Source organism: Armigeres subalbatus, chromosome 3, assembly GCF_024139115.2.
Source record: "Armigeres subalbatus isolate Guangzhou_Male chromosome 3, GZ_Asu_2, whole genome shotgun sequence".
Taxonomy (NCBI): Eukaryota; Metazoa; Arthropoda; class Insecta; order Diptera; family Culicidae; genus Armigeres; species Armigeres subalbatus.
In genome coordinates this window covers 353686101-353705384 of record NC_085141.1, presented here as the reverse complement: position 1 = coordinate 353705384, position 19284 = coordinate 353686101, and the positions used below count along the sequence as shown (strand labels likewise).

General features: G+C 46.1%; 1 protein-coding gene across 1 annotated transcript; it reads right to left on the bottom strand.

The window, feature by feature from the left end:
- Positions 1–7749: 7749 nt before the first annotated feature.
- On the bottom strand, positions 7750–10619 carry LOC134222816 (uncharacterized). Its single transcript, XM_062701965.1, has 3 exons — positions 10455–10619; positions 8161–10290; positions 7750–7959 (listed from the first exon to the last, which is right to left on the bottom strand). Exons 1-3 carry the CDS (start codon positions 10617–10619, stop codon positions 7750–7752), a joined length of 2505 nt encoding a protein of 834 aa, XP_062557949.1.
- Between the last annotated feature and the right edge of the window lie 8665 nt (positions 10620–19284).

Genomic DNA, 19284 nt, shown 5'->3' with positions numbered 1-19284 from the left:
AAAACAGCGTGGTCGGTGTGATGCCGGGTGATAAGATTGCTAACAGGTGGATGCGCAATCGTGTTGCTAGAAGATGGCCGGTCGATCGTTTGGCTGGGCTAGTGCCCACGACTGTCGAAGCAAGGTGGCGCTTCCGGGTTGCCGAATACAAGACACGATATGCACATATTATATTGCTTCGTTCACTAAACCTATGATTTGGGCACTCATCTCCTCACGGAAAGCGAGCGTTCGATATTTTCTCCTTTTAACATTAAATTTTATTAAATTATTAAAAATTAAAAATTATTAAATTTTATAAATTTTATTCGCAGTGGCTGAGTTCACTTATTGTCTGGTTTACGTTTAATCCACAGTCTTATGACTAAAACTTCTCATAAAAACAGTTTGTCTAAGAGTTCCCTACAGAATAAATTGTATATTTTACCACGTTTCTATATAGTTTCATCTAACCAGCCGTAAACCATATCCCATAATATAGAGCAAAATTGTTATACAAATTGGTTTTACGGATCGTATAAAGATTTCTAAAGTTCAAATCAATCCCGAAGATTACAGACTGATTCGCATATTTCTATCGGGTCATAAGATCGAGAGGAATTCTGGGTGGATTTTTTAAACTAGTCCCTGGGGGAGTTCGGGGGATTTCTGAAGGGAATTTATTGTGTAATTCATGGTAGAATATCGGAGATATAACCAAAGGAATTTTCAGAGGAATTGGGAAGCATTCATGGAGGAATTAACCGATTATTTCCTGGGGGAGTTTCCGGACGAGTTTGGATTTTCTGGAGGAATTTCTGTCAGGAAATTTCATGGGTAAATTTTACGAGGGTACACACTAAGTTTTTCTTTCTCGAGCTCGGCAAAATCGGGCACCACTGTACCTCAGTAAACTTCAGAACTGAAATTCGACAGAAAAATTTGTTTATTACTGATTTTCAGCAACATATTTACCGTATCTCAAAAACCATGTTTGCTGAAAATCGGCGGTGCCCACCTCGAGAAAATTAACAAAAAATGCTGAGATCTCAGCGAAAAAAATTAAGTGCGTTATGATACAGGTATATTTATCCAAGCCAAAATATCCCGAAACAGACCGCACATCCGATTTCGCCTGTTTTGCGGGAAATGCCGCTCTCGAGAAACTTTGTGGACTTGAAAAAGGTGTTTCATTCCCCTCGGAATTTTAGAGAATTTTTAGAAAAATATCCGGAATTTCCCGAAAGAATTATTGGTATTTCTGAATCATTTTTTTGGAAGAATATACGGGGGAGTTCCTGTAAAAAGATTAAGAAAAACTCTTGTGAATTATGTTTATCCAATTAAATAAATTGAAGTGTGAAGCCCCGATCCTAGTTTTCGCCGCTGTCGCTGACGCTAGGCCGCTGTCCGCATTATCATCCGGCATATCTCCGATCGACTGTTTGCATCGTAACCCGTTAGCTGTATCACTGACCGGCTAAACACCGACCGCTTTACCGTCCAGCCACCATTAGACCGACGCCGACCTTTTCGCTCCATAGTTCGCTAGCTGATTCACCGTTTGACCACCGGTAGGTTGCTAACCGTTTCCTACTCGTAACATACTCGTCGGCAGCAACATTGCACAACCGCCCATCGGCCAAACTAACGAATGGCCACCTATAGCACCTCCCTGTAAGTGTTTCAAAATTAAACTCCTAAATTCACCGGAAATCTACAAAATTTGATCATCCACGAAACCTATGGTATGGCCTAACATCCGGAGATACGGAGCAAAAGAGACCTTCTGCGTCCGCCCCAGGTGGCTGTCGTTCGTGGCTAGAGCAGCAACTAGGGGTTAGGGCAAGTTCCCATCTGGATATGTGCAGTCCCGGGGCCACACAATTAAAGTCTCATTATCATTTGATCTCTTATATGCATGCTTGAGTACAAGTTAATTTTTCAGGTCGAAGTTGAGCTGAAAGAAATAATAATGGTTTAATCTTGGGTTTAATAAAAGTATTTGGGAAATATTTAGAAACGGTGTAGATTTTGACCAACAACCACTTCTATACGGTTTTTATTTTAGAATATTGTTTTTGTTTGGTGAAAAATTCGTTGCTATGACAGCAGTTCTAAACCGTGTACTAAGGGGGTATCAATAAATTACGTATTGGGTACCGAGGATTGCCCATAGTCTATGAAACTGGAACCATAAAATATTCGCCAGTTTCATATTGATTGTTGATAAAACTCTATAAAACAACAACAGATTATCGTAACATGATAACCAGGTATCCATCGATCTAAAAACTAGTTATGTAATAGATTTGTGGGGCATTACTGACACTATTTTAATACGGGTTCATTCGATCAATAGTTTTACATTCAAATTCCAAGCATTATGGTACGAGCACAATTAGTTCTTGGAATGTGTTTTGTGATTTCCTAGACGTGAGTTTTACTCTAATTTTAAACCGTTTGAAGTTTTGATCAAAATTCGTAACAGTTCCTGAGATATTAGGAGTTGAAACATTTTTCGTTTTTGGCCCAATCTTACCCTCTAGGCACAATGTCACCCCGAACGACGGTACCGCCTTAGTAGAGTAGAGTGGGGCAAGAGTACGCACTTAGTTTTCAATCGATCATGTGGCCCTTATGAAGCAAGCTTCTGCATATTGAATCAGTGTCGACGATTCATATACTCTTCCTTTATGTTACCCAGTGGAAAAAATATTGAAATTATTGAGATTCGTTTTAGTAGAACCCTTATTGCAAGACAAGTGAAAAACGCACTCTTACCCCACCGGTGGGGTAAAAGTGCGCATCAGGTGGGGTAAGAGTACGCATTTATCCAATCATGTGCTTTAAGTATATATTAACACAAATAAGAGTTAATAACATTTAATTGATGTTCAATTAGCATATATTAGGGAATGTTCAAATATTACGTAACTCTTAAAGGGGAGGAGTCCTAATAATGTGCTCTTTCATACGAAAACCATTGTTTTTTATATATACCACTTTTATATAAAAACTACAGAGGTAAAAAAATATATCAGGTTTCGCGTGGCGTATACAAAGGCATTTTCCTTAAAGAAAGTCCACCAATCACGTAACGTAAAATTTGACTATTTCATCACCCCTCCCCCCCTATCTTACACTATTTGTATGAATCCTCTAGAAATTATATGGATCGTCACACATCTCACAACCCCTCTCAGCTAAACGTTGCGTAATTTATGAATGTTTCTTTTGATTAAATGAAATTACCATTTAGATGAAATTGTGTTTTCGTACTATGTTTAGGTGTACAACAAGTCCTAATACAATTTCATTATTTCGCTACAGTGCTTTGTTCGCTAAGTCCTTTCTAACACCAAATTACTTCAACTTATCCTAAAAACTTGTGATAATTTCAAATTCTGTCCCTTTTTTCTTAGTTGTGGATCTTTACGCTTTGAAAGAAGTGTTATTTTGGCCAGAGATACGGGTTTAACATCATAACTTGAAGATTCATATGCGTACTCTTGCCCCACCGGTTCCTGCGTACTTTTACCCCACAGTCCCAAAAATTATTCAAGTAATGGTTTTGACTTCTTGGAAAACCAACCGGGTTGGTGTTCTGCACCATAAAGTACTCTATACAATAGGTTATCGAAATGGTATAATGTTCACCTGATTGAACGTATATATGGTAATGAAATACTAGTTGCGGAAATCCAATTATTTTTAGCAAAATGACCAAAAAGTTATCAAACTCCATATCTCCCTTGTTGTTTATTCAAATCGTTTACAATTACACATGATAATAGTTGGCCAGAATACCTGTCAAACTGATGCAGTGCTGCTAGTTTCTCTTTTTTTATTACTTCAAAAAATCGAAAACGTACTCTTACCCCACGCGCACTCTTGCCCCACTCTACTCTATAGTGAATAATGATTGATCGGCCAAATCCTGAGTTAAATTCCCATAAGAAAATACGAACGAGGATATTGTTCTAAGAACAATAGTGTTCTTTTTGGTCAAGGATGGCGGATTCTCATTCTATTTCTATCGTTCTTTATTTGTATAATCTAAAATTGACAACGTGTTATGGTTAAATAATATGTATACATTATTACGGTTCTTATGAAAGCTTTTCCTCAATCTTATTTCTTGAATCATGATTATATTAGCAATAGTGGTACTGATATCAAACTGACAAACCGCTAAAATACGTAAGAGATTCAAAGCATGGAAACTATACAATGGCATCTAAACAAATCATTTATTTTCTGTATTAAAACATGAAGTAGATAAAATCAGAAGAATGTAACGAGTGCTCTTCAAACATTTTCTAGTATCTTGACTTGCAGGGAACATAAAGTTTCATCAAGTTCAAGTAGTGTGAACGAACTGACAGATCTTTGAGCGAATAACAAAGATCGTGCTGTGTTCAAGCAAAGCCTCCTTGGAGTTCAATTTCTTTTTTGAATGGAACGGGCGTGGTGCGGTAAGACGCGCGGCTACAAAGCAAGACCATGCTGAGGGTGGCTGGGTTTGATTCCCGGTGCCGGTCTAGGCAATTTTCGGTTTGGAAATTGTCTCGACTTCCCTGGGCATAAAAGCATCATCGTGTTAGCCTCATGATATACGAATGCAAAAATGGTAACTTGGCTTAGAAACTTCGCAGTTAATAACTGTGGAAGTGCTTAATGAACACTGCAGCTGCGAGGCGGCTCTGTTCCAGTGGGGAATGTAATGCCAATAAGAAGAAGAAGAAGAAGGGCGTGGTGTTCTTATGATCACAGGTTCAGTTCAATATTTTTGAACGCAAACTGAACGCGTTCAAATGCAACACTGCACATAATTGATCCAGGAAAATGGGTTTCCATAATCAACTTTAATGTCTCACCAGAAGTTTGTGTGGAAAATCAATCCTCTTTTTTTCAGATTCCCTAGTTCATTAGTATGACCTTTTGCAAATGCCCTCTGAAGTATCGCGACTTCTGGAGTATTGATAATATTTCCACACGTTTGAACCCAAGATCTTCTTTTGGATTTTCTTATTTCGTTATAGTACTCAGTAAGTGCACTCCTATACAGAGTCCAATTCGAGGTTCTTTTTACTTATGGATTCTGTACCAAGGGCCGACTTGAAAGATCTCCATCATGAGCATTGCCCGGCTATCGCTTTAACCTGTTGCCAGGTTAGATTTCGGTCGACTTCTTTTATTTCTTTATTGAGGCTTCGCCGCCATGAGCCTCTGGGTCTGCCTCTGCTGCGATGTGCCGCTCGGTTCCAGTCTAATGCTTGTTTACAGATTTCGTTTCCGCCCCTACGTAGAGTGTGGCCGACCCAGCCCCACTTCCGATCCCGAATTTCTGTTGCTATCGGCCTCTGGTGACAACGACGATGGAGCTCGTTGTTTGAGATCCAGTTGTGAGGCCACCAGGCCCGAATTATATACCGCAGGCATCTGTTAATGAACACCTGCAGTCTTCCGCAGTTTTTCCAATTTAGAGCTCCACCACGGAACGTTCCTGTCAGAGGACGACTGTTTCATAGGACAACTGTTGTAGAAAAGTTTTAAAATCTTATCATTTACCTTTTGGGAAAAACATCCCTGTTCTTGAACTAAATCAATCTTTCCACTTTCTGTAAAATGGTCTGATTTTAAATATTGCTCATATTGTTCCCAGTTCGTTTTTCTAGCGTTTCTAAATGAAGTTGATGATCGTTTTCCCCATTACTCCACTCAAACAGAAGAAGCAACTACTCAAACACAATATGTCTATGATCTGGCAATGATGTTTCCTTGGAGACATGCCAGTTTGCAATTCTTTTATAAGTCGCACCGTTGCACAGTGTCAGATCTAAGACCTCTTGTCTAACTGCATTAGAAAATGTTGGATCATTTCCCCTATTGCAAATATCAATATTATTGGATAAGAGATAAGCTAGTAAGCATTCACCTCTACTGTTGATATCCGAACTACTCCACACGGTATGATGCGCGTTAGCATCACAGCCAATGATGAATGACTTGTTATTCTCTCTGCAGTATTGGACAAATGATGCGACCTCAGGAGGAGGCGCCTCAGGAACATCACCCGAAAAGTAGGCCGAAGCTACAGCGATCTAATGAATAAATTTGGATCAGTTTAATAATGTACAGAGGAAAATTAAAATTCATCAATTTTACCATCAAACTTTCATGCCAAACACTACCAAAGGCTTTCTCTATATCAAAAAGAGCAACTCCAGCCGAATATCCTTCATAGTTGTTGAATTAAATTCGTAACTAGAAATGAATAAAATTCGTAACTTTTAATAACTGATGAGTGGTTGAATGCCCTTGGCGAAAACCAAATTGCTCATCAGCAAAATTAGAATTGCCATTATTGTGAACTGTTCGAGCGTGGAGCCCGTAAATGCCAGCCACCGGAGGTTTTTCTTCCCGCTATGCGCTAATAGCGGCGCACCAGATCACGGGTCGTGAAATTCACCACTAAAATCACCTTGCAGGTCTGTGTTTCAGTAAAACTGCCTACCACGGTATCACAGCTCGATTGTGATGTATCACAATTCACGAGTCACAACACAATTGTCCCGATACAACCGTGTATTGCGATCACGGATTATCACGCACGCACTCACGAAAAGACTTAAGCTGCCACCGTTGGCCACAATCGCAGAGACTTCGGATCGGGATAGAAATTTGTTTTTTTTGATTGGTCTGCACTGAACTAATTGCCTTTATTGGCGCGATCGAACGGACGAGAAATTGATATACGCGTTTGCTACCGTCCACTTTGGGGTTCTATTTCTTACTGTTGGGTATGGGATGTGTTGTACAATTTCTGTGTTTGGTAAAGGGGTTTTTGTTTTAACTTTAAGGTGTACAGTGTGTTGCATATTTGTGGTGACGGGTTATAATACAGTTCATTTAGATATTAAGTTTGCGTCGATTTCAGGTGTTTTTAAATCTAACTATTTACAATTTTAATTATTTACAAAAATATACATTTCGATCAGGGTATTGATCATTCCGGCCACCTTGAAATAGCCATGCTGTTTCAATCCTCTCTTTGTGGTGATACTCTCTCACGACTCTCTCCTGCTTGGTTAACTTCGGGTGGTGAACACAGCAGCCGGCGTACAGAAGACAAACAAGAGCGGTGAGTTGATCACGACGTCGAGAGTTGGTAGAGAACGGTGTTCTGTGAAAAAAGATCCGGTAGAACGAACAGGGACTAGTAGAAAAGTGGGGACGCTGGAATCACCTGTTAGCAATCCGAATATGCGTAGAGACAGTTTCGGACTGCTCTACCGATCTTTGTAGGGTCTGCTTACGATGCGGTATAGTATTCATCTGGTGTTATAGGTCGACGGCCACCTTGGTGGCTGGCCGCACGACGATCTCTGCTGCTGCTGCGTTAATGCTGACAACACGGACGATTGCATCTTTACCTGGATGCAGCTTCGTAATTCGGCCCAGGGGCCAGAGTGCCAGGGGAAGATATTCGTGTTTGATGACCGCGGTCCGCCGTAACTGCAGATTGACTGGAGACTTGCAACCCTTGTTGGCTCTGGTTTGAAGTTGGGCAAGATACTCGGATACCACCTTGTCCGAATACGCTGCAACTGCTTTTCGGTTCGTTGCCAGTGATCCAGACGGTTGTCCAACAAGAAAATGGCCTGGAGTGAGTACTTGGAGGACAGCGGAATCTGTTGGAAGCGGAGTTAGTGGTCGTGAGTTCAAGCACATCTCGATTTGTACCAGCCATGTTGTCATATCTTCCTAGCTGATCGATGTTTGGCCTATTTCTCGTAGAAGATGGTGCTTGCACGATTTCACCGCCGCTTCCCACAATCCTCCGGAATATGGAGCGCATGGCGGTATAAACTTCCACTGGATTTCCTGCTCAGCATACCAGTTAGTGATGGATTCGCGGTCACTGTCGTTGAGCTTCAGCATTTCGTAGATGCGGTGCAAAACATTTGCTGCTCCCTTAAAGGCGGTTCCGTTATCAGTGGAAAAATTAGCAAATTCGCCCGCGGCGTGCAACAAAGCGACGTAGAGATGAGAGGAATGCTGGAGTGGAAAGGTTTGAAACCAGTTCTATGTGTACTGCTCTGGTCGAGAAGCATACGAAGATGGCTATATAAGCCTTTGTCGGAGATCTATTCCGCACTGAGACTTGAGAAATACCGGGCCGCAGTAATCCACACCAGAGATGGAAAACGGCCGTGCTGGCGTGACACGGGACGTTGGTAGATCAGCAGTGCTCTGTTGGATGAGTTGCGGCTTAGTGCGGAAACATTTGACACATTGGTGGTAGGTTGATCGGGTCAGGTCTCTTCCTCCAAGAATCCAATATTTCTGGCGCAATGTGGACAGCATCAACTGGGGACCAGCATGAAGGAGAGCCTTATGGTAATGATCACAGAGTAGACGAGACAGAGGGTGCTTGGATGACAGGATGATTGGGTGCTTGCTTGCTTCAGGTGCATGGGCATTCTCGAGTCGTCCGCCAACACGGAGGATTCCGTCGAGTGTCAAGCGTGGCTTCAGCCATTTCAATGGGGCACCTTTCACGGTTCCGACGGATTTAATCTCTGCTACCTCATCTGCGAAAGTTTGTTGCTGTGCGAGACGAGATAATGCACGGTCAGCAGCCAGCAAATCTTCTGTAGAAAGGAGCGTTGTTCTTTTTTTTGACGAGCTTCGTTCTGCAACCTTCAGGGAATTGATGTACTTGATGCAGTAGGCAACCACACGACGTATTTTGGAAAATGATGAGAAACGAAGGAACAACTGATCTGCGAATGAGGTTTCTTCACTAGGCACCGCTACTAACGAAACATTGCGTGCCTCTTCGGCTGTAGATTGAAACTCTTCGCAGGGGATGCTCGCATTTGGCCAATGATCGGACGATTTGGAAAGCCACGACGGTCCGTTCCACCAACGGCTTTGGTTTAGTAGTTCGGCCGGTGTCAGACCTCGGGATAGTTCATCGGCTGGATTGTCGATTCCGGGAACGTAATTCCAGGAATACCCTTCGGTGTTAGACTGGATCGTTGAAACTCGATTGGCTACAAAGGTTTTCCAACGATTCGGTGCAGATTTAAGCCACTGCAGGACGGTGGTTGAATCTGTCCAGAAGAAAACTTCGGTTGACGATCGCATTGATTGGTTTATCTTCTGGAACAATCTGGTAGACAGGACAGCAGCGTTCAGTTCCAGACGAGCGATGGAATGCTTGGTGGCTATTGGCGCAACCTTCGACTTCGAAGTCAGCAGTTGTACGTGAATGCGATTGTCGTCCTGTGAACGAGCGTAGCAGCATGCGCCGTAAGCCAATTCTGAAGCGTCGGAAAACAGGTGTAGCTGGAGTATTGGTGCATCGGCAAATGAAACGAAGCGAGGAATTCGTAATTCGGAAAGTATATCCAAAGTGGCGTGATACTTCTTCCATTCTTCTTGTAGGTTGGGTGGAAGTGGCCTGTCCCACTCGTAGGGACTGTTATCCTCAGTCTTCAGTTTCCAGAGGCGTTGCATAAACATTTTGGCGGCAGCTATCACCGGACCGACCAGACCTAATGGGTCAAATATTCTGGCAATGTAGGAGATCACTTTACGTTTTGTGAGGATTGCTGCAGGGAGCGGCATCTCGACATTGAACCGCAGCATGTCTGTTCTTGTGTCCCAAACAAGGCCTAATGTTGAGACGGATTGATCATCGTGGAGGTCGTGGAGCGGTTTTATCGCTAAGTCTTCGGATGGTACACCAGTCAATGCTTCTGGCACGTTGGAGGCCCACTTTCTCAACGGAAACCCAGCGGTCGCAAGCATGTCAGTGATTTGGCGACGCTTCTCGATGGCATCCTCCATATTTGCTGCTCCGGAAAGGAGGTCGTCTACGTAGAAGTCCTCGATGACTGCTTTAACGGCTTCCTTGAAGTTGTCTCCTTCATCCTTAGCCAACTGTAAAAGTGTGCGGGTGGCCAGGTATGGAGCTGCTGCGGTGCCGTATGTGACCGTCAGAAGTTCGTAGGTGTCGATCGGATCCGATGGAGTTCGGCGGAACAGAATGCGCAGGAAATGTTGATCGTCGGGATGGTGAAGTACTTGGCGATACATTTTTTCCACGTCAGCGACGAAAGCGATCACGTGGAACCGGAAACGAATAATGATGTTGACGAGAGGCTGCTGTATAACTGGACCGACGAGGAGTGTATCATTCAGAGACACTGCGGTGGACGTTTTGCAGGAGGCGTCGAAAACCACACGCACCTTGGTGGTAGTACTGCTCTCCTTGAACACCGGATGGTGCGGTAGCTAACAGTGTGGAACAGCATTATCAACAACATCAAGCTTGCGCATGTGGCCGACTCGGGAGGTATTCATCGATGAACTCGTGGTAGGTTTGCTTCAAGGCGGAATTTTTCTCAAGACGCCTTTCGAGGCTGCAGAAACGACGGGTGGCATTGCTCGAGAGTCACCGAGGGTGACTTGCGGATCTTCGGACCGAGGAAGGCGCATGACGTACCTTCCGGAATGAGTTCGGGTGGTAGTGTTGGTATAGATTTCTTCGCATCGTTTTTCTTCAGTGGAGTACGTTGGGCCATGATCGACAGCTTCGAGTTCCCAAAATCTCTGAAGCGCATTATCTAGAGACCGATCAACAGTTGATAGGTAGCAGACCGGTGGCGTGGCGGAGGAATTGATGGCAGTTTTCCTGATACCGTCCAGCCAAATAGGGTGTCGACCAGGAACGGCAGACCTTCGCCGAGTGATAGACGGTTGCCGGTGTGGATTTCATGGTAACATTCTCCGCCAATTATAATGTCGATCATGCCCGGTGTATTGAAATTGGGATCGGCTAATGGAACCTTTGGTATGTTCCACGATGCGGAATTGATGGCTATAGTGGGTAAATTGGCAGTGTGCTTCTTCATGATCAGGAATTCGAGTGTGGTGGAGAATGGACTGGTTCGGGATTTGATCGTTGCGGAGATTTGCCGCTTTATCTGCTTCGTAGATTCTCCGATTCCTGCAACTGCAACATCAACGACGGCTTGACGGGTGGCAAGAGCATTTGCCAACTTCTTGGTGATGAAATTAGACATCGCAGCGGAATCGAGAAGAGCTCGGATAGCGATTTCCTTGCCGTGCTTGTCGACGATGGATAGTACAACCGTTTCCAATAGGACCGTGCTTCTACTTGATTGGACGGGGAGATTTACTTCGGGTGGATTCGACGATCCAGCGGTCCCCACGTTCGTCAACGTGGATTGAGCAGACTGTTGAGCAGTCGCATTCGACGAGCCGGCAGGAATTGACGTGGGTTTGGAGGGTGTACCTTGGTCGTGCAGTAACGTGTGGTGTTTGGTGACACGTTCTACACGAAAATCTTCGATTTACAAGCCTTGGCTTGATGGTTTGGACGGAAGCAATTCCAACATAAACTTCGCTTAGGTTATTAGTTCACGACGTTGTCCGATGTTTAGGTTGGCAAACGTCGGACACTGAACTAGTAAGTGCTTCTGCGAACAAGCGTGACATTGTGAACGTTTGGCTTGACTTCGTTGGTGGCATTGTTGACAACGGACCTGACTGTAGTGGATTTCTTCGGAACTGGGCCGGCCACCTTGATGTGGGACCCTTGGGAACGGTTCTGTAGATCGCTGGAGACTGACTTCAACATACGGACTTGATTCGTGAGGAACTCAATCAGCTCGTCATACTTGACTTCTTCTTCCTGCTTTCGAGTTTCTTGCTCCCAGGCACGCAACGTATAGGAGTCGAGCTTGTTGCAGAGGATGAATGTGGAGTGGTATCCCAATGCTTAATGGGTTCTCCAAGTTTTCCAACGCCTTGACGTGCCGATGGAAATCGTCGACTAACGTATTCAGCTCGTGTGCTGATTCCCGCTTCATCGGTGCCAATTCGAATAACCGTCTAAATAACTCCTTCCGCAAAAACCGCTTGTTATCGTACCTCTTCATGAGGGCGTCCCAGGTTGACGCGTAGTTGTCCGCTTGTATGTCGACACACTCAAAGGGCTTCCTGGCATCTCCTTCCAAGGACTGCAACAGATATTGCAACTTATTCACCGTTGGGATGTCATCGTTTCCGTGGATCATGGATAGAAAATTGTCTCGGAACGATATCCATCGCGATTCGTCTCCACAAAACTTTGGCAAGTCGATCTTCGGCAAGCGATGATGAAAGGTAGTAGTATTATGCAGCTGTGCTGATGTTGACATCCTTGTCGAATGCATGAGAGGATGATCCCGATCTCGCTTCATCAGCAAGAAACCTTTCAGCTTGCAAAAACGGTTCTCAAAATCATTCCGCACCGCCATATGATGATCGAAATTCTCCTCTTCATCTAGCTTCTCCAACTCGGACTGCACGTGCAGAAACTCCTTATATCTTTGTAGATCTGTATCAGCGGGGTTAGAAAATTCAATAAAGCATTACCCATATGTCATTCTGAGGATCCAGTTTAGTTCCAAATCTAAGGAATCTTAAGATTACCATGATCACGTTTTTGCTTGCGTACCAACCCGAGATGCACACTAACTGTGTTCAGAGTTCAAAACTTAGAACACCAAGGCGCGCTCTTGAAAACTCATGTTCTGTTCAGGGATGCATCTCTGGCGTGTCGAATTATCTCCATTTCTATTGTGAGAAGCAATACGAGTGACATCAGGTTTTGGTACAGTTTTTGTTTTGCTTTCTTTCCTTGAATATTATGTCAACCTTCCAGACCCTTCACAAAAGAATAATTTTATTCAAGGCGCGCCCCTCACTTTCAAGGAGGTCAAGAGGGCTCGGAAGCCTCCTTTCAAGAGAGCTCAAGCCTCCTTTTCTGCAAGAAGGCTCAGGAAGCCTCCTTTCGAAGAAGCTCAGGAAGCCTCTGCTTTCAAGAAGCTCAGGAAAGCCTCCTTTCAAGAAGGCTCAGAGCTTCCCTTCAAGAGCTCAGGAAGCCTCGCTTTCAAGAGGCTCAGAAGCCTCCCTTTCCAAGAGAGCTCAGAAGCCTCCTTTCAAGAGAGGCTCCAGGAAGCCTCTTTTCAAGAGAGCTCAGAACTGCACCTCCCTTTCAAGAGAGCTCAGAAGCCTCCTTTCAAAGAGAGCTCAGAAGCCTCCTTTCAAGAGAGCTCAGCAGCCTCCTTTCAAAGAGCTCAAGCCTCCTTTCCAAGAAGAGCTCAGAGCCTCCTTTCAAAAGAGGCTCATGAAGCCTCCTTTCAAAAGAAGGCTCAGAGCCTCTCCTTTCAAAGAGAGCTCCAGAAGCCTCACTTCTGCAAGGCTCAGAAGCCTCCCTTTCAAGAGGAGCTCAGAAGCCTCCTTTCAAAGAGAGCTCCCAGAAGCCTCACTTTCGAAGAAGGCTCAGAAGCCTCCTTTCAAGGCTCCAGAAGCCTCCTTTCAAGAGGCTCAGAAGCCTCCTTTCAAAAGAGCTCAGAGCCTCCTTTCGAAAACTCGAAGCACTCCTTTCAAGAAGGCTCAAGGCCTCCTTTCAAGAGGAAAACTCAGAGCCTCCCTTTTCAAAAGCTCAAGCCTCCCTTTCAAGAAGCTCAGAAGCCTCCTTTCAAGAAAGGCTCAGGAAGCCTCTCCTTTCAAGAGGCTCAGAAGCCTCCCTTTCAAGAAAGCTCCAAGCCTCCTTTCAAAAGCTCCAGGCCTCCATTTCAAGAGGCTCAGAAGCCCCTCCTTTCAGAGAAAGGCTCAGAAGCCTCCTTTCAAAGAGAGCTCCAGAAGCACTCCTTTCAAAGAAAGCTCAGAAGCCTCCCTTTCAGAAGAAGCTCAGAAGCCTCCTTTCCAAGAAAGGCTCTCAAGCCTCCTTTCAAGCTCCAGGAAGCCTCCCTTTCCAAGAGAGGCTCAGAAGCCTCCTTTTCCAAGAGGCTCCAGAACCTCTCCTTTCCAAGAAGGCTCAAACCTCCTTTCAGAGAGCTCAGAAGCCTCCCTTCCAAGAGGCTCGGCATTCCCTCCTTCTCAAGGAAGCTCAGCAGCCTCCCCTTTCACGAGAGCTCGGCAGCCTCCTCCTTTCCAAGAGAGCTCGGCAGCCCTCCTTTCAAGAAACTCAACAGCCCCTCCTTTCCAGAAACTCAGCTTGAGCCTCTCCTTTCCAAGAAAGCTCAGCAGCCCCTCCCTTTCAAGAAAACTCAACATGCCTCACTTTCAAAAGCTCATGCAGCCTCTTGCTTTCAGAAAAGAGCTCAGCAGCCTCCTTCCAAGAAGGCTCAGCAGCCTCCTTTCCAGAGGCTCAGCAGCCTCCTTCCAAGCTCCGGCTCAGCCTCCTTCAGCTCCAGCCTCCCTTCCAGAAAGAGCTCAAGCAGCCTCCTTCCAGAAACTAACGACAGCCTCCTTCCAAGAAAGCTCGGCAACCTTTCCTTTCCAAGAGAACCATCAGCAGCCTCCTTCCAAGAGGCTCAGCAGGCCCTCCTTCCAAGCCCCAAAGGCTCAGCAGCCTCCTCCTTCCAGAGAACTCATGCAGCCTCCTTCCAAGAGAGCTCAGCAGCCTCCTTCCAAGGAGGCTCAGCAGCCTCCCTCTTCAAAGAGGCTCAACAGCCTCCTTCCAGAGGCTCAGCAGCCTCCTTCCAAGAGCTCAGCAGCCTCCTTCCAAGAGGCTCAGGCCTCCTTTGACCACGATCCGCCCTAACTGCAGATTGACTGGAGACTTGCAACCCTTGTTGGCTCTGGTTTGAAGTTGGGCAAGATACTCCGAGATACCACCTTGTCCAAATCGCTGCAACTGCTTTTCGGTTCGTTGCCGTAGTCCAGACGGTTGTCCGGTACACCGGAACATTGGCTGACGGAACTGCTTGGAGATTCGAACCAACAAGAAAATGGCCTGGGGTAGAAATACTTGAGGTCGGCGGATCTGTTGGAAGCGGAGTTAGTGGTCGTGAGTTCAGCACATTTCGATTTAGCCAGCAACGTTGTCATATCTTCCCAGCTGATCGATGTTTGGCTATTTCTCGTAGGAGATGGTGCTTGATTTCACCGCCGCTTCCACAATCCTCCGAAATGTGGGCGCGTGGCGATATAACTTCCACTGGATTTCCTGCTCAGCACCCAGTTGGTGATGGATTCGCGGTCACTTATCGTTGAGCTTCAGCATTTCGTAGATGCGATCAAGACATTTGCTGCTCCCTTAAAGGCGGTACCGTTATCGGAGTGGAGCTCACAAATCGCCCGCGGCGTGCAACAAAGCGACGTAGAGCTGAGAGGAAGGCTGGAGTGGAAGGTCCGAAACCAGTTCTATGTGTACTGCTCTGGTCGAGAAGCACACGAAGATGGCTATATGCCTTTGTCGGAGATCTATTCCCACTGGAACTTGAGAAATACCGCCGCAGTAATCCACACCAGAGATGGAAAACGGCCGTGCTGGCGTGACACGGGACGTTGGTAGATCAGCAGTGCTCTGTTGGATGAGTTGCGGCTTAGTGCGAAACATTTGACACATTGGTGGTAGGTTGATCGGGTCAGTCTCTTCCTCCAAAAGTCCAATATTTCTGGCGCAATGTGGACAGCATCAACTGGGGACCAGCATGAAGGAGAGCCTTATGGTAATGATCACAGAGTAGACGAGACAGGGGGTGCTTGGATGACAGGATGATTGGGTGCTTGCTTGCTTCAGGTGCATGGGCATTCTCGAGTCGTCCGCCAACACGGAGGATTCCGTCGAGTGTCAAGCGTGTGGCCATTTCAATGGGGCACCTTTCACGGTTCCGACGGATTTAATCTCTGCTACCTCATCTGCGAAAGTTTGTTGCTGTGCGAGACGAGATAATGCACGGTCAGCAGCCAGCAAATCTTCTGTAAAGGATTGTTCTTTTTTGACGAGCTTCTTCTGCAACCTTCAGGAATTGATGGACGGATGCAGTAGGCAACCACGACGTATTTTGGAAAATGATGAAAACGAAGGAACAACTGATCTGCGGAGCGGGTTTCTTCACTAGGCACCGCTACTAACGAAACATTGCGTGCCTCTTCGGCTGTAGATTGAAACTCTTCGCAGGGATGCTCGCATTTGCCATGAATCGGACGATTTGGAAAGCCAACGGTCCGTTCCACCACGCCTTTGGTTTAAGATTCGGCCGTGTCAGCCCTCGGATAGTTCATCGGCTGGATTGTCGATTCCGGGAACGTAATTCCAGGAATCTTATCGGTGTTAGACTGGATCGTTGAAACTCGATTGGCTACAAAGGTTTTCCAACGATTCGGTGCAGATTTAAGCCACTGCAGGACGGTGGTTAATCTGTCAGAAGAACTTCGAGTTGACGATCGCATTGATTGGTTTATCTTCTGGAACAATCTGGTAGACAGGACAGCGCGTTCAGTTCCAGACGAGCGATGGAATGCTTGGTGGTATTGGCGCAACCTTCGACTTCGAAGTCAGCAGTTGTACGTGAATGCGATTGTCGTCCTGTGAACGAGCGTAGCAGCATGCGCCGTAAGCCAATTCTGAAGCGTCGGAAAACAGGTGTGGCTGGAGTATTGGTGCATCGGCAAATGAAACGAAGCGAAATTCGTAATTCGGAAAGTATATCCAAAGTGGCGTGATACTTCTTCCATTCTTCTTGTAGGTTGGGTGGAAGTGCCTGTCCCACTCGTAGGGACTTTATCCTCAGTCTTCAGTTTCCAGAGGCGTTGCATAAACATTTTGGCGGCGCTATCACGGACCGACCAGACTATGGGTCAAATATTCTGGCAATAGGAATCACTTTACGTTTTGTGAGGATTGCTGCGGGGCAGCATCGACATTGAACCGCAACATGTCTGTTCTTGTGTCCCAAACAAGGCCTAATGTTGGACGGATTGATCATCGTGGAGGTCGTGGAGCGGTTTATCGCTAAGTCTTCGGATGGTACACCGTCAATGCTTCTGGCGTTGGGCCCACTTTTCAACGGAAACCCAGCGGTCGCAAGCATGTCAGTGATTTGGCGACGCTTCTCGATGGCATCCTCTCATATTTGCTGCTCCGGAAGGAGGTCGTCTACGTAGAAGTCCTCGATGACTGCTTTAACGGCTTCCTTGAAGTTGTCTCCTTCATCCTTAGCCAACTGTAAAAGTGTGCGGGTGCCAGGGTATGGAGCTGCTGCGGTGCGCATGTGACCGTCAGAAGTTCGTAGGTGTCGATCGGATCCGATGGAGTTCGGCGGAACAGAATGCGCAGGAAATGTTGATGTCGTCGGATGGTGAAGTCGGGATACTTTTTCCACGTCAGCGACGAAAGCGATCACGTGGAACCGAAGAATAATGATGTTGACGAGAGGCTGCTGATAACTGGACCGACGAGGAGTGTATCATTCAGGGACACTGCGGTGGACGTTTTGCAGGAGGCGTCGAAACCCGCACCTTGTGGTGGTACTGCTCTCCTTGAACACCGGATGGTGTGGTAGGTAACAGTGGAACAGCATCATCAACAACATCAAGCTTGCGCAGTGGCCGACTCGGAGGTATTCATCGATGAACTCGTGGTAGGTTTGCTTTAAGGCGGAATTTTTCTCGGCGTCTCTCGAGGGCTGAAACGGCGGGTGCATTGTAGAAGTCACCGAGGGTGACTTGCGGATCTTCGGACCGAGGAAGGCGTACGACGTACCTTCCGGAATGAGTTCGGGTAGTGTTGGCATGAATTTCTTCATCGTTTTTCTTCAGTGGAGTACGTTGGGCCGGATCGCAGCTTCGAGTTCCCATCTCTGAAGCGCATTATCTGAGACCGATCAACAGTTGATAGTAGCAGACCGGTGGCGTGGCGGAGGAATTGATGGCAGTTTTCCTGATACTGTCCAGCCAAATAGGGGTTCGACCAGAACGGCAGACCTTCGCCGGAGTGATATACGGTTGCCGGTGTGGATTTCGGTAACATTCTCCGCCAATTATGATGTCGATCATGCCCGGTGTATCGAAATTGGGATCGGCTAATGGAACCTTTGGTATCCTACGATGCGGAATTGATGGCTATAGTGGGTAAATTGGCTGGGCTCTTCATGATCAGGAATTCGAGTGTGGTGGAAAGGACCGGTTCGAGATTTGATCGTTGCGATTTGCCGCTTTATCTGCTTCGTAGATTCTCCGATTCCTGCAACTGCAACATCACGACCTTGACGGGTGGCAAGAGCTTGCCAACTTCTTGGTGATGAAATTGACATCGCAGCGGAATCGAGAAGAGCTCGGATAGCGATTTCCTTGCCGTGCTTGTCGACGATGGATGGTACAACCGTTTCCAATAGGACCGTGCTTCTACTTGATTGGACGGGGAGATTTACTTCGGTGGATTCGACGATCCAGCGGTCCCCACGTTCGTCAACGTGGATTGAGCAGACTGTTGAGCGGTCGCTCGACGAGCCGGCAGGAATTGACGTGGGTTTGGAGGGTGTACCTTGGTCGCAGTAACGTGTGGTGTTTGGTGTGACGTTCTCGAAAACTTCGATTTACAAGCCTTGGCTTGATGGTTTGGACGAAGACAATTCCAACATAAACTTCGCTTGGTTATTAGTTCACGACGTTGTCCGATGTTTAGGGTTGGCAAACGTCGGACACTGAACTAGTAAGTGCTTCTGCGAACAAGCGTGACATTGTGAAACGTTTGGCTTGACTTCGTTGGTAGCATTGTTGACCCGGACCTGACTGTAGGGATTTCTTCGGAACTGGGCCGGCCACCTTGATGTGGGACCCTTGGAACGGTTCTGTAGATCGCTGGAGACTGACTTCAACATCGGACTTATTCGTGAGGAACTCAATCAGCTCGTCATCTTGACTTCTTCCTGTTCGAGTTTCTTGCTCCCAGGCACGCAACGTATGGAGTCGAGCTTGTTGCAGAGGATGAATGTAGTGGTGTATCCCAATGCTTAATGGGTTCTCCAAGTTTTCCAACGCCTTGACGTGCCGATGGAAATCGTCGACTAACGTATTCAGCTCGTGTGCTGATTCCGCTTCATCGGTGCCAATTCGAATAACCGTCTAAATAACTCCTTCCGCAAAAACCGCTTGTTATCGTACCTCTTCATGAGGGCGTCCCAGGTTGACGCGTAGTTGTCCGCTTGTATGTCGACACACTCAAAGGGCTTCCTGGCATCTCCTTCCAAGGACTGCAACAGATATTGCAACTTATTCACCGTTGGATGTCATCGTTTCCGTGGATCATGGATAGAAAATTGACTTTTGGATTTTCTTATTTCGTTATAATTACTCAGTAAGTGCACTCCTATACAGAGTCCAATTCGAGGTTCTTTTTACTTATGGATTCTGTACCAAGGGCCGACTTGAAAGATCTCCATCATGAGCATTGCCCGGCTATCGCTTTAACCTGTTGCCAGGTTAGAT